This window comes from Medicago sativa, chromosome 4 (assembly GCF_051527215.1).
Source record: "Medicago sativa cultivar Bolivia chromosome 4, Bolivia_mono, whole genome shotgun sequence".
NCBI classification, from domain to species: Eukaryota; Viridiplantae; Streptophyta; class Magnoliopsida; order Fabales; family Fabaceae; genus Medicago; species Medicago sativa.
The window spans coordinates 73,573,145-73,595,320 of NC_140752.1; the positions used below are offsets into that span (position 1 = coordinate 73,573,145).

A 22,176-nucleotide genomic window follows, 5' to 3' on the forward strand; every position below is an offset into this window, starting at 1 on the left:
AGAGCTGAAGTTCAGTCTATGGAACAATTAAGTTTACCACCAAGCCAAGACCAGAGATCAGTTGCAAAAGGGCACTGAAGAAATAGATGTTCAGACGTTTCATCCATTTTCAAGCAAAAGCAACAAGCTGAAACAATTACACAGCTCCGCACTCTAAGATTTTCATCCGTAGGCATTTTACCATGCAATAATCGCCAAAAAGTAAAGGAGTGAGAAGGGGGGAATGCACCCCTTCCAAATCAGATCCGCCCAAGGCAACTTTGGAGCTGTCGGCTTCAGAAAATCAATCGCCAATTTCAAAGACAATTTACCATCAGCGGAGTGTGACCAAACAAAAGTGTCCGGTAGAGGATCACAAGGTAAAGGAATTGAAGGAAGCTTGTCAGTCACAACCGCAGTCATAAGAGATGGTGGCAAATTCCACCCTCCATCAACAATAATATCCGACACTTTACCAGTGAAACCAGCATGAAAAAACGGATCAACATTAAATAAAACAACAAGAGAGGTACCAAGCCAATTGTCATTCCATAGAGAAATATTCTCACCCGTGCCCACAATCCACAAAGAGTTATCAAGCACCGTACCTATGTGAGTTTTAATACCAGACCAAACAGAAGATTTAAAATAATGGTTAAGAGGTTTACCATTGGAAAAAAATCTACGCTTCATGATGTATGCCCATTGCGAGTCTGTGGATATAAGCTTCCATGCTAATTTACGCTTCAAGATGTATGCCCATTGCGAGTTCTAATATTTGTATAATTATTTTGTGTTAACTTTTGAACAATTTTATCTCTAATACTTACATTATGTTCTTGTTCTTTCTCCTTCCTTTTTTTTTCTATGTATTGTTTTTGACCAATAAAAAAGAAAAAAAATATATTGTTCCAAAGGTTGTCACAAAATGGTTATCGAAATATCTATTACTCTTTCTTTTATAACTTCAACATCTTTATTAAACAAACTAAAGAGGAAGGACAAGCATACACCAACTAACAACCAACTTGCATAGCGTAATTAACAAGTCTATAAGCTAAAACATTTAGATTTATAGTACTAATGAAAGTAGTGGACATTTTTCTAAATGCACTCGTAAAGAGTTTACGGGGCCATATAGAATAGACAAGTAAAAATATCAGTTCATTATTGACCAATTTTTTCTATCATTTGATTAAAGGTTTAATAGCAGTTTTAGCCCTCTAACTTTCCCAAAGTTGCGATTTTGGCCTCCTAAGAAAAAAAACTATAAAACCGCCCTCTAAGTTTTGCACTTGTGGCAGTTTTGGCCCCCAAGGCCAATTTTGACTCGATCTACGCTGACGTGGCACCCTAAGTGAGGTGCCACGTGTTATTTTTTTATTTTATGTTTTTGCCTTGGGGGCCAAAACTGCTACAGTTACAAAACTTAGGGGACGGTTTTGTAGTTTTTTTTAGGGGGCCAAAATCGCAACTTCGTGAAAGTTAGGGGGCAAAAACCGCTATTAAGCCTTGATTAAATCATTTGTCAAGTTTTATCATGATCCACTCACACCAAATCTAACCTCATCTCTATCTCATTGCATTCTCTCTATTCTGTTCCTCTCTTTTGAGTATGCAAAAAACTAAGAGTAATGATATTTGAACAACTATTTTGGTACAATTTTTTGTACAACCTTGTTGTTCTCTTTTTTCATTGGTCAAAAATAATGAAGAGAGAAAAGGAAAGAGAGAGAGTAAGAAGATAATGTAAGTATGAGAGAGAAAGTTGTACAAAAAAATGGGTGTACAAATAACATTTCTCAAAAACTAATACAACTTTTCTTTTAATTTTTTCCTCCGAACCTAATGGTTCATTGTTAGTGGTTAACCAAAGCTTGATCCAAAAATTAAAAACTTGGAGAAAAATAGTACAGTTTCTTGTAATGAATAATTTTGGTATCATAGGGTCATCCATGTTATGGATTTGTGTTACTGGAATTTTGTCAAATTGAACATTATATTCAGGAATAAAATGTATACTAATGAAATCTTGAGAGCTAGATCAGAGCAAATTGTTGAATCATCAATTGTTTGAATCAGGGCCGGCCATGGGGGTGCAAACAGCTCAACATAGCTGGGCCTCCCCCACCCATGGGCCTCAAAAAAAAATTTAATACCCACTATGCAGTATGCACTCCAATAAAAAAAAATTAGACTTAAACGCGTTCTCCATTCTTCTTTCACGTTTCAACTTTCACGTTTCAACTTTCACGCGTTTCACTTCCTCCATTCCACATCAAGCAACATCACCGATTTCGGCATCATCACTGATTCACCATCAATCCATCATCAAGGCTTTCCTTCTTCTTCTTCCTTCACACCAAATCGCTGATTCTCCTTTTCCAAACCAAGTAAACAACACTGTTTGGTAAGTTAAGTTCTAAGTAAATAACCTCTCTTTCATTGATTTATTTTACTTCCTTTCATGAAATTGGATGATTTTTGTTGAATGTTGAAATTGCTAAAATAGAGATTGATAGAGATTTGGTTGATTATTAATAGAAGTTTGAATAAAATCTTGTTATGCTATAAGTTGCTACAACTTCTAAAAGAAGAATCTTTGCAGACAAGGATCTCGGAACCAGAGTGACATATTGTTTAAACCGCATGGACATGATGGAGTCAGCATGGGTGGCGGTTGCACCGCTGCGTTGAGGTGGCAGTGGCATAATATGGGTCGGATCTAGGATATGTAGCTTATTCAGTGATGTGAGTGTAGTCTTTGGGTTTGAGGTTGGTGGGTTGTACATAGGTTTAAGTTGATCTCCACTGATGTTGTTATTTACTGATATCTTCTCTAGCTGTGAATTCAGGTTGAAAATGGATAGCACTTAGGTGATATATAATTGGTGTCATTGACCAATCACAATGTCACAATCCTTATGAAAGAGAGAGAGGGAACAAACCCAAGTGCTACCCGTTGATTTTCAAATGTAAGAGTTGAATGGTTTGACTCCTAGGAAAGAGAGAGAACACAGGAGAAAATTTAGGAGTGAGTAAATGAAATAATCACATGTATAAGATGTATTGTGTTATTAGGAGTGAGTAAATGAAATTATATTTTTTATTTATAACATAACATAATAATATTATCACATATTCCCTTCGTTTTAAAATGAGTGTCGTTTTAGCCAAAAAAAAATTGTTTCAAAATGAATGTCACTTTCAGTTTCAAATGCAATAATAACTTTTTTTTTTCAATTGTACCCTTCAATTAATACTATGTTACACAACTTCCAAAGTATTATTTTTTCTTTAATGAAAAACAAACCAATGGTTGATTAGGATAATTTGGTAAAATTGCTATGACATTTAACTACATTATTACATTCCTTAATCTGTGTGCAATTGACTAAATCGACACTCATTTTAAAACGGAGGAAGTTCTTAACTTGGTAAACCAAAAAACACACGGTATTGGGTAATGAGTAACCGCTTTACCACCGCCAGTGAAATTGTCATCTTCTTTTGAAGAGGAATGCATTTGCATTTGTATAAACTTTCCTTCTCATCATCTAGTATCTTCAGACTTCGTGTGTGAATGTTCAGGAAGGAAGAAAAACACATGCCTAAAGAAAGCTCATTCACCTCACAAAATCAATCAAAGATATATATTATCATGAATTTACTTTACTTTAATTTTATCCTTCTCATTGTTTTATATGTTCATGTAATTTCTGTGTTACTGCTACCACCATATGAAAGGTGAACGTCATTTTGGAGGAAGAAACAAGATAACTAAGAGCCTAAAACCAATTGAAAAGTGAAATGCAAGAGAGAGAAGCAAATAAATATGCAAGTTGCAGTGTGTCTATTAATTCGTGAGACTGTCGTGAAATGAGTTTGGATCCCCTCCGGTGACTGCACCATGCAATGAAATCTTGTCCATTAAAAATTAATTAAGTGAGAGTATTTAATGTTTAAAAAGAAGAGAGAGATAGCTATTAATGACTGTGATTAAAACTGGAGAAACTCCACTGGAGAGGATCCTTTCCAGTGTTTCGCGATAACTAGCATTTTTCTTGTGCTATTGCACTTACCTATTTTTTTAAGAAGCTTTTTATTTTTGTAGTGGTCGGGGTTTGAACCCCGAACCTTGCATATTTTATGCATTAAAGAAGCTTATTGTGCTTACCTATTAATCCAATGGTTAGAATTTTTTGTCTATTATGGACCAATACAATTGTGGGTCCAGCTTAAACGGAACTAGTTTACAGTTCCGTTCATAATGCAACAATTGGGTCAATAGATACAATCAAATTAGTAGAATTTATAATGCATTCAATAACAACCAACGTGTTAGATTGGTCAACGAAGTTTTTTATCTTTGGCAAGATGGAGACACAAATGAATGGCAAGAGCTTCAGAAAGGGTGGGTTTTGTTGATTTGAGTTCGTTCCTACATGTTAAGAAGGTGATTGCTTGAATACTTGTCCACTAGTAGAGCTCTATAGGAGATGCATTCTTCTATGGTCACAAAAGCAAATGAACAATTGTAGAGAAATTTATCTCCAAAATATTAAATTACTCTCTCCGTTCCTTTTTAAGCATCGTTTGACTACGAATTTAACGTTCTCATTTAACTGTCGTTTTGATATTTTAAGGATACGATTTGTCAATTATATCATTTCTCAATTACTCTTATCTTTTTCAATAAACTAATTAATGTTATGTACACTAAGCATTTCCCCCGAAACAATTATAAGGATATTTTTTAAAAAAATGTTTGTTTCAACAAATATAAACATCTACATATTATAAGACTAATTATAAGATTATTTTAACGTTATAGACTATTTTGACTAACAAAACGCATAATAAAAAATTATTTTAAAATTTTGATGTATTGAAAGACTACTGTGACTATTCGTTACACATTCAAATGACAAAAATGACTATTTATCCTTAATAAAATGGAATGTATAAGTTAAAAAAAATGAAAACATGTGCCAAAAGAAAAGTGATGAACAATTTTGCCAAATATATCGAATCATATCAAGTAACAGAGTGATTTGTCTTAACTGAAATTGTTTGTGGTCTATTCAGTTACCTTACTAGCCTCTCATGTTTGCTAGGCAACATGAAGTTAGTTGGATTCATGAGTTGGAACTTGGAATAATTGATGTTAGGTTGCAACGCATTCTTTGTTAGTAATTGCATTTGTTGTAGTTAAGTCATCAATACTACATGAGTCATATGTGCTAGTTTTTATAATGGAAGAGAAATTAGTCATTTTTGTTTTTGAATGTGTAACGAATATGCACAATAATTTATCAATGTATCGAAATTTCAAACTAGCATCTGATTGTGTGTTCCATTAATCAAAATAGTCTATGATGTTAAAATAGTCCTAACATACCGAGAAAAATTCTTTTTTATAGAGATTAATACGATAGCCAATACTTATATGAACTGATATGACAGTTATTAAGTATATTGAAGGACTGGTATGAAATTTTACCCTATTAAAAACTAACTTACTTATAAAATTTGTGTCTCTTGTCTCAAAGAGAGCATCAAAATAAATTCTCGATGTGTAGAATTGATTTTGTCATGTTTGATTGCTCTTTAATATAATTGAATTTACCTCCAAAATTGATTCTAATTTGAGCTTTTTATTCTAAAATTGATTTTAACATTCAAATTTATTATTCAACTCACTTTTACTATTCAACTCACTTTTACATTAATCTATTCAAACGTTATTATACTTTACATTTCAACTCACTTTAAATTAGAATAACTTTTAACAAAGCTATTTTTGAAGAGAATTTTCAACAACCGAATAACCCTGTCTTGGTGATCCAAAATTTTGTTCAAAAGATAGACTTGTGTTCAAATCAACAACTTCATCGCAATTTTCCAATGAATGAGACAATCTACATAGGTTGGAAGAAACCCTCTCAAGGTTGGATTAAACTCAATAGTGATGGTGCTTGCAAAGGAAGTGGAAAATATTCAGGTTGTGGTGGCCTCTTTCGCGACACTAAAGGGAGATGGCTAAAAGGCTACATTTGATAGATTGGAGTTTGTGATGCACTTCATGCTGAAACGTGGGGCATGTATCTTGGTTTGGAGATGGCTGGGCGAGAGCACATTCCGCAACTCATTGTTGAAAGTGATTCTAAAATCTTGATTGGCATGGTTACATAAAACTGCAAGTTTAGTGGCTCAGTTCTCATATTGGTACAATGCATTCGAAAACTCATGGCTGTTGTGAAAGTGACTCAAAATTGGAGTTTGGAGGCCAAAATTGATGTTTGCTGAAAGTACAAATCGGTGGCCGATTTGGAAAATCGGTGGCCGATTTTGGCTGCCTTTTGGGAGGCTTTCTGTTCGGGAAAAATCGGTGGCCGATTTGGAAAATCGGTGGCCGATTTCGCGTGCTGTTATTTTTCAGAAACGTATTTTTTGGGCCAGATTTGTTACAATTTTATGGGAGTTTCTTTTACTATAAATATAGGCCTTGTATCAGACTATTTTGAGAGATAGAGGGGGCTGAAACAAGGGTTTAGAAATCAAACTAGGGTTTGTATAGAGTTTGTCTCTTGGCAACAAACTAGGGTTTGAAGGTTGATTCACCTTGGGAAACACTATTAGGATTGAGTCTCTTGGTTACGGGAAGAGGCTGGGATTTGGGTAGAATTAGGCGGGAGACTTATTCTTGTAACCCATTGAAATCTCTTTTGTAACGTTACTCATCATATAGTGGAACGGAGGGCTGCTCTCTCCCCCAGACTAGGTCAATTTGGACCGAACTGGGTAAACAGATTCTTTTGTGTTCTCTCTGCTTTTCTCTCGCTGTTTTTCTACTTTTGCTTGTTTAATTGCAATTCACTTTGATATTGGTTGCTTAATTATCCCTTGCTCCACACATCAAGTTTGTTATTGGTGTGTTTTCTCATCGAATCCGCAACAATTGGCGCCCACCGTGGGGCAAAGGTCAAAGGATAATCAAGTATCATGGGTTCGAAGTGGGATATTGAGAAGTTTACCGGAGATAACGATTTTGGGTTATGGAAGGTAAAGATGGAAGCGGTGTTAATACAGCAAAAGTGTGAGAAAGCTTTGAAGGGTGAAGGTTCGTTACCAGTCACCATGACACGAGCGGAGAAGACCGAGATGGTGGACAAGGCCAGGAGTGCCATTGTCTTGTGCCTCGGAGATAAAGTTTTGAGAGAAGTAGCAAAGGAACCAACCGCGACATCGATGTGGGCAAAGTTGGAATCTTTGTATATGACAAAGTCTTTGGCTCGTCGACAATTCCTAAAGCAACAACTTTACTTATTCAGGATGGTAAAGTTAAAGGCCGTCATGGAGCTACTTGTGGAGTTCAACAAAATCATTGGTGATTTGGAGAACATTGAGGTGCGTCTTGGGGATGCGGGTGCTCTGATGGTGTGGTGTTGTTTGGAGGATGAAGGTGATGTTGGTCACCTTGGTATTGATGCCTAGTGGAGCGGTGGTCGTCTGGAGAGACGTTAAACACTCAACATCAGCCTGGAGAGGCGGTGGTAAGAATACTCATGATCTACCGGTTGAGGTGGAGGTTCAAGGAAGACATAGTGGGATGTACTCATTTGCTAGTTGAGAGGTTGGAAGCTCAGCTTTAGGTGGAGTTGAACACACCGGGAGTGGTACGACTATGGAGGACCTTGGGTGCTATGCTCTAGTGGTGAGCAAGGGTTTTCTTCATGAAGACGGAAGGCATTCCGGAGGTTGAAGAATGTATAGCACGGCTTGTGGAATTACCCTAAAAGTCCAAGGGTGATTGGATGCAAGGTGATCTTCAAGGAAGCGGGAGATGTCTCGTATTGAAGAGGTATGGTGAATGCTTGTGGAACTACCTAAAACTCCTAGTGTAGTTGGACTGCAAGGACCTTTCGAGAAGACGGAAGACATTCCAAGGGCTGAAAGGGTTGAGGTGTATACTTGTGAATTACTCTAAAAGCCAAGGGTGATTGGGAACAAGTAGATCTTCAAGGAAGCGGGAGATGTCTCGTATTGAAGAGGTATGGTGTAGTCTTGTAGAACTACCTGAAATTCCTAGTGTAGTTTGGATACAAGGATCTTCGAGAAGGCGGAAGACATTCCGATGGCTGAAGAGGTTAAGGTGTGTACTTGTGGAACTACCTAAAATTCCTTGAGTAGTTTGGACACAAGGATCTTCAAAGGGGCGGAAGGCATTCCGATGATTGAAGAGATTAAGGTGTAAACTTGTGGAGCTACTTGGTGTAGTGGGAAGCAAGGGAAAGAGCAGCAAGGTGTTGATGTTAAATGGGCATCATCACTAATTTGGAGTCAAGGTGGAGATTGTTGTGAAAGTGACTCAAAATTGGAGTTTGGAGGCCAAAATTGATGTTTGCTGAAAGTACAAATCGGTGGCCGATTTGGAAAATCGGTGGCCGATTTTGGCTGCCTTTTGGGAGGCTTTCTGTTCGGGAAAAATCGGTGGCCGATTTGGAAAATCGGTGGCCGATTTCGCGTGCTGTTATTTTTCAGAAACGTATTTTTTGGGCCAGATTTGTTACAATTTTATGGGAGTTTCTTTTACTATAAATATAGGCCTTGTATCAGACTATTTTGAGAGATAGAGGGGGCTGAAACAAGGGTTTAGAAATCAAACTAGGGTTTGTATAGAGTTTGTCTCTTGGCAACAAACTAGGGTTTGAAGGTTGATTCACCTTGGGAAACACTATTAGGATTGAGTCTCTTGGTTACGGGAAGAGGCTGGGATTTGGGTAGAATTAGGCGGGAGACTTATTCTTGTAACCCATTGAAATCTCTTTTGTAACGTTACTCATCATATAGTGGAACGGAGGGCTGCTCTCTCCCCCAGACTAGGTCAATTTGGACCGAACTGGGTAAACAGATTCTTTTGTGTTCTCTCTGCTTTTCTCTCGCTGTTTTTCTACTTTTGCTTGTTTAATTGCAATTCACTTTGATATTGGTTGCTTAATTATCCCTTGCTCCACACATCAAGTTTGTTATTGGTGTGTTTTCTCATCGAATCCGCAACAATGGCTTTGGATTGGCGAGTCTGATTTCGTCATACTTGGAGGGAGGGTAATCAATGTGCTGATTGGTTGGCTAACTTTAGCTTTTCTCTAGACTCTTTTAATTGTATCATAGTGAAGAATCCATCCAGTGAGCTCCATATACTTCTTTTTGATGACATCTCTGGCGCTTCTATGCTTAGGAATGTTCGCCTAGCTTCTTAGTTTTCTTTTGGGCCTTTGGCCCTCTTTTGTACCAAAAAAAAAAGAATAACTTTCTATAATTAATTCATTAAAAATTATTTTTTGTCATCACAAAACTAAACATACTTTGTGTCCTTGAAAAAGGGTGGCCACCATTCACATGTAGACACGATTTGCGTAAAAGTAAATTAGTGTGTATTTGGTTCTATCTTGAGAGGTGACAAAATTGATTATGAAAGTGTAGAATTGATTCTTATATGTTTGGTTTCCTTCGAGTAGTGAAAGTGTAGAATTGATTCTTATATGTTTGGTTTCTTTCGGGTAGAATTGATTTTGTCTTTAGAGTTAATTCTACTTGCAACTAGGATTTGTAAATTTTGATAATAGAATTGATTTTTATACATAAATTTATAGTTTAACTCATGTTTATTCAAACATAACTCATTTTACCTTCAACTCACTTTTAATCTAAATCAATTTTACAAAATCAATTCATTCAAATTAATTATTGTTGCAGTAGAACCTAAACATACACTTAGAAGAAATTTGTTTTTTGAATCTTAAAAAAAATGATTTTTTTTAAAGGCAATTCCAAAATATTGGATTCCTTCTACCAAATTATTGGATTTCGACATGATCATCGTACGCCACCTATCTCCAATCATTAAAATAATTGGTACTATAAAAAGAGTACTATGTTGAAACTTGAAAGTGAAGTGAGAGAGATGAATGACGGATTCATAATAGAGAGATGGAGAGATTGAGACGTTACATTGTTGATACTTGATACAAAGATGATAAAGATTATATAACGAGTATGATGAAAGTGAAGGGAGAGAGACGGGGATGATATATAAAAAGTATTGGAGCAACTCTAATGATATATATTTGTAAAAAAAAAAAAAAAACTTGAATGAAAACCACTATTTAGTGGCTTTTCCTATTTAGTCTGACATGTGAAGTCATTTAAAATGGGGTAATAGTCACTTTGGTCCCTCAATGTGTAGCAAGTAGTCACAATAGTCCTTCAATGTATCAAAATTCCAAAATAGTCCCTGATTGTCCACTTTATTAGTCAAAATAGTCCCTAAAGCTTAAATAACCCCTTAATACTCACAATAACTCTTTTGATATAAGGACTAAAATGACAATAAGTAAGTACGTATAAGGACTAATATGACAATAAGTAAGTCTATTGAAACACTAATATGACAATATTAACGAAATATTTTAATATCAAGGACTATTTTGACTAACAAAGTGCACAATCAGAGACTATTTTGCTATTTCGATACATTGAGGGACTATTATGACTACTTATCACTCATTCAAGGACCAAAGTGACTATTTCTCCCATTTAAAATTCATTTTGAGGAATCAATCATCTGAGTAAATTAATCAAGTATTACTAAAGTGAGATAGAGCATATGGGAACCACTTAAGAGACTAGCCTTGGAGATGCCGCGAGGATTCATGAACAAGGAAATAAATTGAGCGGTGGTTAAATATTTGAGTGATGATCTAACCCATGGAATATTTTGGGTAAAGATCCTCTCCATTTTGTATAATAAATGAAGTATGCAATTTGGAGAGAGATAGACACATAAAATAGATAGTGGGTCCCACTATTAAGTGGATCCCACCATCATTAATTACTTTTTAGTTTTTCGAGATTTTTGTGTGTCTATATCTCTCCAAATGGATGAAATGGAGAGAATACCAAATAAAGAGGATCTTAACTCGAATATTTTACCCCTTCAACAACGTAATTGTCTTGAAGACCTACTGTGATAGTGATTGAGGACCCCTCCCAATGACATAAGGTTAAAGGTTTGTGATAGGGCTTGTGACTTTGATTGGATATTATTCTCCTAACATGGAAGTCAAAGAAACAAGGGTAAAATATGTTTTTCGTCCCTACAATTATAGGCCATTTGAATTTTCGTCCCTGAGTTTACTAATCCTCCCATTTCGTCCCTGTAAAAGTTAATCACTTGAAATTTCGTCCCTCTCCCCTTTTAATCACTGCCACGTCAGCAAATTACCAAAATGGCATGGGAATTGACGAAAATACCCCTGACTTATTTTTTTTGAAAATTCTTTTTTTAAATTAAAAAAATCTGAAAAAATAATTAAAAATCATAAAAAATTTCGGAAAAAAAATGTTAAAATTAAAACTGAAAAAACTGAAATTTTTCGGAGAAAAAATCGTAAAAAAAAATTCGGGAAAAAACTAGGAAAAAAAATTTTGAAGGAAAAAAAACAAAAAAAAATAAGCCAGGGGTATTTTCGTCAATTCCCATGCCATTTTGGTAATTTGCTAACGTGGCAGTGATTAAAAGGGGAGAGGGACGAAATTTCAAGTGATTAACTTTTACAGGGACGAAATGAGAGGATTAGTAAGCTCAGGGACGAAAATTCAAATGACCTATAATTGCAGGGACGAAAAGCATATTTTACCCAAGAAACAATTACACTTTAATCTGCGGAATAGGACAATCACCAAGATAAAGAAAAATGTAATTTGATTACAACGATCCTTGTACAAACTATTTTATTATGATGATTTTTTTTTTCAAAAGCAAAAGGGATTTTATTTTGTGATAATAGATTGCTACAAATAAAAAATTATGAAAGGCCCAAGCACATAAAATTAGACTGCTGCTCAAGGTTATAAATCTGATTATTGAGTCAAATCTCATCTTTAGGCTCTAAATGATATAACTCTAACTTAGAAATAGATCATGAGTTTGTCTCTAACTGTGTCATATCAGGATTTTATTTTGTTTCCATAATTTTTAAGATATAGATACATTTACTCTAAAACTTTTTTTTATGTACTAACTTTGTCTTATAATGAGTGACTCAATTTTTCTATGCATTATTAATATAAGATGTTTTGATTATATTTTTCAACTAATATATAAAGATAAATTATAACATATAAGATATCGGTTGAAGATTAATTTCTACAAGAGCTCTTTGATAGGGGTGAATGTCGACTTGGTGTTTATGGATATGGCATGTAACTTTTTGAATTGTAGTAAGGGGAGTGTTCCGTTTAAGTATTTGAGCCTCCCGGTGGGTGCAAATTCGAGGAGTATGGCAACTTGGGATCCTATGGTGGAGAATCTTAGTGGGAGGTTGAATAATTGAAGGCATAAATATATTAGCTTTGGAGGTAGAATTGTGCTTCTTAATTCGGTCCTAAATTCTATTCCCATTTTTTACATGTCTTTGTTGAAAATGCCGGTGCAAGTTTGGCGGAGGATTGTCCGGATCCAAAGAGAATTTCTTTGGGGTGGTGTCGGTGGAGGGCGGAAGATTAGTTGGGTGAGATGGAAGTCGGTGTGTCAACATAAGTGTAACGGAGGATTGGGGGTTAAGGACATCCGGGTTATGAATGTGAGTTTTTTGGCAAAATGGCGGTGGAGGTTGATAGACGTGAAGCCCGCGTTGTGGAAGGACGTGTTACAAGAAAAGTATGGTAATTGCGTTGGCAAATTGTTGGAGGGGGAGTAGAGCTTGGCCGAATCTCTCTTCTCTTTGGTGGAAGGAGTTGACTAATCTTGATAATTTTGGGAGTGTGAATTGGTTTAACTTGGCAGTGGAGTGGAAAGTAGGGAACGGGTTGAATTCAAGCTTTTGGAATGATCTGTGAAATAGGGGTAGATGTCTCCGGGAAAGATGTAACGCCCTATTCCTATTAAAGCGATAAAACACGCGAATATAACAAATATTCAAGAAATAGACGCTACGTTGTTTTATCTTGGTTTTCGGGTGTCAAACATTGATTACGTTTGAACCTTTTTAACCGGTGATATCTTATTTTTTCTTGGGAAGGGAAAAAGTAGGCAAAACCCTTGAGAATCGAGGTCCGGGAGTTGTTTTCGCTACGGGAAGGTGTTAGGCACCCATAACGACTATAGTATCCTATAGGAACCGTCTTTAATTTCTACGCGCGCGCTTTATTTTCAAATGCTATTTTGAAAGATGTTATTAAGCCTAAAAGTTTCTAAGTGAAGAATTGGAGGGAGAAGAATGTTTTTGGATTTTTATTTTAGTTGAATTGAAGGAATTTTGATTCCTTGCCTACGTACCCGTTTAAGGGATCAAATCCATCGTAGTTCTCTTCCAAAAATGTTTTTGTTTTTGTTGGTTGATTTTAAGTTTGAAAATGGAATTTTGAAGAATAGAAAGAGGCCTCAAGGGCATGAGATTTAGAAGAAGTGGGGTTTGATTAGTGATTTGCAAAAAGAAGTCAAATATGATTATTTTCATTGAATTTTTGATTAAGAAAATGAAAGAGGGAAAATACAATGGGATTTTGATCCCAAGGTTTATTTAGAAAATGGTTTGAGTGATGTTGTTCACATTTTTTTGGGAAAATGATTTTTCTAAGTATAAAGCCTAAACATTCATCTAAACATACAATCCTAAACATACATCTAAACATGCATATTCTAACTATATACCTAAAGTGGTGTGTGTGCATGCGTCGGTGCTTGTGTCGGTGTACATTATTAGAGTCCATTGTCCTTATTACATCATGCCCTAGTTTACATTCTATGGTCTTGCAAGAATCAAAAATGGCATAAAAGTAAAGTACAAGATTTCCTAGGTGTTACATTCTAAGTATTAATATGGGAATTAAAGTGCAAGAAATGGAACTATAATGGGAGAATGAAGTATGCTTGTAGAGATGCATGAAACATGAAACAAAATGGTTAGTGGCACAAGGAATAATAAGGATTGAAATGGATGCAAGTAAAGTAATGAAACTTAAAAAAAAGGGGTAAAAATCCTAACACTCAAAAGTGGTAAAACATGCCTAAACTTTGTCATAAAATTCCCACAAACATAAGGCCTATAATTTTCATGCCATGACAACCTTCAAAGAGTTTTATTTCAGCTATGACATGAAAATTATAAGACAATATTAAACCAAGAATTATGACACAATTTAAGCATATTTCACACTTTATTTCCACAAACAATTATTTACATGACTTGTAAAACAAGAAACTAACAAATCAAACTCCAAAACAGTAAAGAATAGCACCAAATCAGAGGCATACACATTGCAAACTCTCACACTAAGGATCAATATACCATAGCAAGACTTTGGGATCACGAACATGCGAAATTTTCACAAGAAATTATCAAAAAGTAACACAAAGCCACAAGAAATCTCCCCATATATTTTTTATCAATTTTCAACATACCAAAATATCATGAGAAACCAATTTCAAGCATCAAAAATAATTGCAAGAGAGTTCACAATTTTTTTAGAAATTCTTTAACAAGATTTTTAATAAAAAGTGGGAAAAAATGAATTAACAAGGAGACAAATATTTCCCTGTGTTTTCCATCAAGATTAACATGCAAAACACATTAAAATCCATTGAAAACATCAAGAAGATATTGAGTAAATTTTTTGGGAATTTTTGAAAGGATTTTAGTAAGAACAAAGGTGTAAACAGCATTAAGTAGTGTTAAAATAGCAAGAAAATTGCAAGAAAATGAAATATACAGCCAAATTAAGCCCAGGCCCAGTCTAATGTTGAGAAACGGGTTGGCAGGAAGCACAGGGGTCGTTGGATCGATCCAGTTGGATCAGATCCAAGATCCAACTATCAAAACACGTGAAGGCACATGGTAAGGTCGTAGGCATGAGCGCATGGGATTAAAATGGAATATAAGCTTTAACACAGAGAATGCGTGAACCAAACACAACTCCTTCTTCTTCTTATCTTCTTCTTCGTTCCAGATAAGCAACACACAATCCACTCCTTATTTCTTCTCCTTTCTTCATTCTCTTAATTATACTTTCAAAATTAAAGTCCCAAATTCCAAAGGATCTAACAAATCAACATCAAGAAACGAAAAAAAACGACGCCTCTCTGTTCTTCCTCGTTCCAAACCGTAAGCAATTTCGAATCAAAAATCCAAAGCTACAGTCTAATCGCAAGCGAAGACGAAGTCTAAACGAAACAAACAGAAACGAGTGGGAAGATGCGATGATTTACCTTTGAATCGTTCCAATCGGCTTCAGCTGCAGGTCGCGGTGGACGGCTGGATTGCTCCGATCTGCTCCTCTTTCCGTTCGAATTCTCCGATTCCGTTCGTACCACCTTCGTCACTGCCCTTTGCTCTTGATTTCGTTGAGTCCGAGCCAATTGAGTTTGATGCTAGGTGCTTGCGCTGAACTGTTCTTCCTTTCTACTTCTTTCTTGTTCTTTCACGGATTCAATGTGAATTTGGGCGTTGTATGGAAGCTTGCTTTGATTCGACGATTTTGCAGTGATGGTGATTGAATTCTGATTGTTTTTGTGAAGAATTGAATTGGTTGAGGTGGTGGAAGTGGCGGCTAGTGGTTGTTGTTGTGGTGGTTTTTATGGTGGATTGTGGTGGTTGAGTGGTTAGTTATGGTGGAGAGAGAAGGTTGTTAGGGTGGTTAGAGAAGGTTGTTAGGGTGGTGAGAGTGGTGGAGAGAAGTGGTTATGGTGGAGGAGAAGGTTGTTACGTGAGAGAAGAAAGGAGGGAAAAATGAGAAAAAGTTTGTGATTTTTTTTGGAATTTGTAAAAAAATGATTAATGGTTGAATGAGAAATTGTGAGGTGAGTTGAATTTATAGGTGATGTGGGAATGCTTGGACCAATGAGGAAATGCCACATGGACTAAGTAGTAACAAACTTTGACCAACTTTGACCTTGACCATAACAAACTCAAAAAAGGATTAATATGAAAATAACAAAAATACGAGGACCAAAATGAAAATTAAAACTAAAATTAAACTGAAAAAGTAAATCGAAAATTAACGTAAAGCGAGACGATTAAAAACAACAAAGCAGATTAAAATGAATCAGAAATATTATGTGAAATGACCAAAACGCCCCTGGGGACTAAAACGACTCAGAATGACTCAGATGAAATTTTAAAATGGATTTTTAACAGGGGATTAAAGCAAAAATTTATACAAGCGAATTAAAAGACTCAGAGACAATTTTTAGAATTTAAACAGGGTTTTAACACATGAAAAGACTAAAATGCCCCTAGGGGCAAAACTGACTCAAAATGACTTCAAATGCAATTTTTGAAATGGATTTTGACATAAAATTGAAATGAAGACTTATTCAAACTATTTGAAAGGACTCAAACAAATTTTTAAAGATTGAAAGAGATTTATCATGGGAAATGACTAAAATGCCCCTAGGGGCTAAACTGACTAAAAAAATGACTCAACTGATATTTTTGAAATGAATTTTGACATGAGATTGAAACAAGGACTTATACAAACCAATTTAAAAGACTCAAACAATTTTCAAGGATTAAAATGAGTTGAATGCAGGAAATGACTAAAATACCCTTTTATATGAACTTTGCAAATAACACTGAAATAAAATGCAAGGAAAGATGTAATTGATCAGAGATATATCAAATGATTTATAATGCAAGAAAAGAAGAATTGAATAAGTATTTTTAGGTCCAAAATTAGGGTATAACATACGTCTCATCAAAATAACAACAGTCATGCATATATAAAATATTTGGACAGTCACAGCGGATGCAAAACATATATCTCCAACATATACATGCCATGGTCAATAAACATCAACATAAAATTCTCCAAATCTCAACAATGAGTACATCTCCAAATAAAATAATCCAACATAACTAAGGACACTGACACAACCTAATCAGAGCCCTAGACTACGACGCCAAAATGATAACGGAGGCTAGCTTCCGCTATCCAAACACTCACCAAAGCGGACTACTCCTGCACAGTGTCTACTAGGGGTGTTCATGGTGCGGTTTGGTTCGGTTTTGAGGTTAAAAGTCATCTGAACTGCATGATAAATAAGTATGCGGTTTGGTTTGGTTCGGTTGACTTTTAAAATAAAATCCGAATCAAACCAAAGCAAACCATTGCGGTTTGGATTGGATTGGTTGATGTGGTTTTTTTGGACAATATTTTTTTTTTGTTTCCAACATTAAAATCAAATTGATAAAGTTAAAACACAACATATTTTCAGCAATGTTTTAAATGTCATCCAACATTACAATTTTATTTTCATCCAACAATGTTCCCAACTACGTAGACCAAATTTAAACGCGAACAAAAAGTAATCATATTTTGTGAGAAATACAAAAGACTAAAGTCTTTTATCATTCTCTAATAGTTCAATTAGTACTTAAATACATTTATGAAAGAAAAGGCAAAGAAGAAACTTAACAAGAGAAAAAAATATGTCATTTTATTAAAGTTTCATTGAGTTCCTATGAGTATTCGTCCAAGTGATATATATTTAATTAGCGTTTTTCTTATATTGCGGTTTGGTTTGATTTGGTTCGGTTGGTAAAATCAAAACCGCAAACCGAACCAAACCATGCGGTTGAGAAAAAATTGATCCGAATACATCCGAACCAAATGCGGTTTTTTGCGGTTTTGGTTTGGATTGGTTCGGTTTGCGGTTTTTCTATTGGATTGGTTCGGTTTTGAACACCCCTAGCGTCTACCCATCCATACAGACAAGTAGGCGGCAAAAACCACTGGGGGTAAGCATTACATTAATCATAATCAACAAATAATAACCATAGCATTCAAGGATTCATACATATCACATGTACATAACCATCTCTCCTAGAATACTAGCATCACATGATTAATATCCCCCATTACTAGCATCTCAAGTTATCACATTACTAACATAGTATAGCATGCATAATCAATCTCTACTCAAGGCATCGACAAGAGTTCATCATTTATCAACATCAATCAATGAAAATATTACTCACCTCATTACTCATCTAGCATGCTTAACTCAACAAGTATAATTCATCATTTCCAAGTTATAAGCAAGCAATCATCATTATCAAAGAATCACCACATCTTATGTATATACATATACAATTCTCACGTCATCATTATTATCAAATTAATTATCATCAAGAGATTCTTCATGTGTATAAGCACAACAAGCAAGACATGCAATTAGAGCATAATTCAATTATTCACAACCATCAACAAAATCCACCAATGTACATATACACCAATCCACACAATCACAACATTTACCAAATCTCACCAATACACAAATTCATTAAGTCACATATTCAATTATGGCACAACTCAACAACCATTCAAATGCATGCAATGTTATAGACTCTTCTAGATGCATGTGGTACCAGATCACCTCAAGGTCGTCACCTTCGATGCAACAAAAACATCGTATGTAAGAGAACACATCCTCTCTTACAATTCACCTCAATTGGATATAAAATCTGCCACCATCAGTCATGAATGCATGAACATATGACTCGACTCAATGCATATGTTCACACAAACAATTCACCACATCATCACCATCATTTTGCATACATGCATTCACCAACAATATCACCATCAAAATTAGCATGTATGAATTCACCACCAACAACCAACATTTAACATGTTCAACAAACAACATAACATACACATGTTCACCACCATCATTCATCAAATGATCATCACCAACATTTAGTATATATGCAATCGACAACAATTCGCCACCACTTAACATATATACAATCATCAACAATTTTCACCATTCAATCAACACATAGTTATCACATATATACATCATCAATCAACTTCACATAAGTTATATCAACTATCCATAAAGGATTCATAAGGCAATCGACTCTTAAAATCATTTTCAATCAAGTTCGTCTCTCAAAGTCACAACTTAGAAATAATTGGCAATTTGAACTAAAACCAAGTAAACAAGGTCAAATGCCTCAACCAAGCATTCCTCCAAGTTACATATGAATGCAGTAGGGCATGCTATTACGTTTCACCGGCTAGATGCGACTAATTCATGAAAATCACAAAGTTCGTCTCACTTTATCATTTTTACAAAAGAATGCAATTTTCAAAGCAAAACATGTTAAGACTTGATGAAACCAATCACAATCATTTTAGAAATCATATAAAAATTATACAACCTTAATCCTACTTCAATTCCATGAGAAAAACGAGTTTTCGGAAAATTAGCGTTTCAGACCATTTTTCGAAAGTTAAGTGAAAATTCACAAAACCAAGTCCAATTCAACTCATACAATGTTTCAGTAGGTTTAAGTGTGTAAACAGAGGTTTAACAAGTCAAAAGAAACATTTTAGAAAGCTCGGATTGGTCCCCAAGTGCACAAAACGAAAAATCAAGTTGGGCTGAACCTGTGCAGATTCGCTTAAGCGAAGCTCTTGTTCGCTTGAGCGAACTCAAGTCAGAACCCACATGTTGGTTCGCTTACGCGTTCGCTTAAGCGAACCTTCATGGTTCTGCAGCAAAAATGTTACGGGTTCCATCCCATTTTCACCCAAAATCCCAATTTTGATCATTCCAAACCCCAAAACTTAATCCCAAAGATGTTTACATGTCATATACATTATAGAACACTCAAACATCATAGAACAACAACACAATTATCATTCAATTCATGTACATAATCATAACATCATAATTAAGCACGAATTTTTACATCTAAAATCAAATTAACCACTTAACCACAATTATGCAAAGAATTAGGGTAGAAATTAAACTACTAGATTATGATTAAAGACTAACCCCCTTACCTTAATTCTTCAAAATCAACTCTAAGGCTTCACTTTAGCTCCCAAAGCTTGAATCTCTAGCTCCCTCTAGATCTTTCTCTTCAAACCCTTATCTTCTCTCTATCTCTATCTCTTCTCAATTGTGAAAAAATGTTGGTAAAAACCCTATTCTCTCTACCAACTAGAGTTTATATAGGTTCTATCTAATTGGGCTCAACTCACAATGCCTTAATGGGCCTAACCCATTTCTATTCTAACCCAAAATGTTACTACCCACTTAACGGTAAAATGTAATACTAACGGTCACCTACCGGTAATAAAATAATTACTACACTCCCTCTAGTGACTTAGTAAAATAACCACTCTCACTATGCACTAAAAATAATCCTCAACAAAATTACTAAATTACCCCTACTCTCAAAATGACCAAAATACCCTTAAGTAAAAAATGACTAAAATACCCTTCTAACACCGAATTCTACAATTCCCGACCAAAAATACACACAGAGGCAAATAATCACATAAGAGCACATATAACACACATAAATAAATAATAAAATAAATCTAGCGAAAAATCGGGCTGTTACAAAAGATATCCTAGACTTTTCTCGATTTCAACCCAAAAGGAGGCCAAAGTGGGAGAAGTAGGGGTGGCTTCGGACCAAGGTATTGATTGGGCCCTTACATGGAGAAGACATCTCTTCATACGGGAAGAGGAGGTGCTTTTAAGTCTTAGGGAGGATTTGGAAGTTTCGAGGTTGTCCTCTAATGAAGATGAGTGGAGGTGGAAGTTGGAAGACTCGGGTGCCTTCTCGGTGAAATCGGCATATGCAAAATTGGAGGGTTTAGTTTTATATGAGGATGTGTGGAGGGAGGAGGAAAAAGGGGTGTTCGCTAATTTGTGGAAGAGACCGGCTCCTTCTAAAGTGGTGGCTTTCGCTTGGAGGACTCTATTAAACCGCATTCCAACTATCTCCAATCTTGTTTTGAGACATGCTATTGGTCCGGAGATTTTGCATATGTGTCCTTTGTGTGGAAGGGTTGAGGAAACAACTACTCACCTTTTCCTCCATTTAGATTTGGCTAGTAAGCTTTGGTTAATTTTGATGTGGTGGCTAGACCGTGTTTTCATTACTCTTCCAAATCTTTTTGTTCACTTTGAAGGTTGGTGTGGGGGGGGGGGGGGGGGGGGTAAGAAATAAAAATGTTATACAAGGTCTTCGGTTGATTTGGCAAACAACGATTTGGGTGTTGTGGAAAGTCCGGAAAGAGAGGATTTTCAAAGATACCATTTTGGAGGTTGATGAGATTGTTGAGAAGATCAAGGTGTTGTCTTGGAGATGGATGTTGAGTCGAATGAGCACGTCGTCATGCCTCTTTTATGAGTGGTGTTGGAACCCACAATTGTGCCTAGCTAGGGAAGCCATGAGGAGGTAGTTCTTTGGTGTCTGTTTTGGGCTTCTGGCGCTGCTGTTTGGCCTGCTGTTATGGTTGTCTGGTTTTGTTTTGCAGCTGTTGCAGTCTGCGGCTGTTGCTGGTTGTTTCTTTGGATTGACAACGACCTTTTTTGGCTTCTGCAGTGTTGTGCAGCAGCTTGTGTCTTTTCTGGGCTGTGTTGCAACCGTGCAGGTGGTTTAGTGGTGGTGCCTTGGTGGGTTAGGTGGTCTTGGTGGTGACGCACGGGTATGTTTGTGTTTCGTCATTAGTATATGCCTGCGTCACAACTATCTTGGTTAGGTCCTTTGTTTTGGGTGGTTTTTTAAGGGGTTTTTGTTTGAGCCGGGGTTTTTGTGGTAACCGATTTCCCATTGTTTGTATTTTTTTCTCCACCTGAGCTTTTTAGTGCTTCTTGCAGGGGCTTGTTGGTTAATAATATTTGCCATTTCAAAAAAAAAAAATATAAGATATCGATTTGTCAAGATGAATATTTTTAAAATATTAAATTTTTATAATGTTTGATAATAGATAGTTACATATTTTAAAATTTAAATTTGTGCATTGACATATATAAAACACTCAACTGAATCACTCATTGGATTCACCATTGATGAATAACTCTTTGGATTTTTGGTTTTGGTTGATGGTTGTATGTGGACAATGGACTTGTGAGAATGAGCGTCACCCACTACTTTATAGATGGTGATTTACCGAAGGTGAACTTTGATTAAAAAAAAGGCTAATAATCATCTTTGTTTCTGCATATTTAACTAGTAGTTATAATAGTTATTCAACATATCAAAATTTTAAAATAGTCTTAGATTATGCACTTTGTTATTCATAATAATCTCTGACATCGACTATTTTGATTAAGGGTTAATAGGTCTTTACCCCCTGTAATATAGGTCATTTCCGGTTTTCTCC

At 35.7% G+C, this 22,176-nt stretch overlaps 1 protein-coding gene across 1 annotated transcript; it reads left to right on the plus strand.

Moving 5' to 3' along the window:
* The first annotated feature begins 7,335 nt into the window (after positions 1–7,335).
* Positions 7,336–21,453, plus strand: LOC146931711 (uncharacterized). The gene is made up of 4 exons (XM_085707683.1): positions 7,336–7,389; positions 20,442–20,979; positions 21,077–21,141; positions 21,328–21,453. Exons 1-4 carry the CDS (start codon positions 7,336–7,338, stop codon positions 21,451–21,453), a joined length of 783 nt encoding a protein of 260 aa, XP_085563809.1.
* The last annotated feature ends 723 nt before the right edge of the window (positions 21,454–22,176 follow it).

Bases quoted from the DNA above. Each gene is read 5' to 3' on its own strand.
- LOC146931711 (XM_085707683.1), top strand. From the start codon at position 7,336: ATGGAGCTACTTGTGGAGTTCAACAAAATCATTGGTGATTTGGAGAAC. The intron at 7,390-20,441 runs GTGCGTCTTGGG...TCAACCCAAAAG, and splicing joins GTGATTTGGAGAACATTGAG to GAGGCCAAAGTGGGAGAAGT. The intron at 21,142-21,327 runs GTGTTGTCTTGG...TTTGTTTTGCAG, and splicing joins AGATTGTTGAGAAGATCAAG to CTGTTGCAGTCTGCGGCTGT.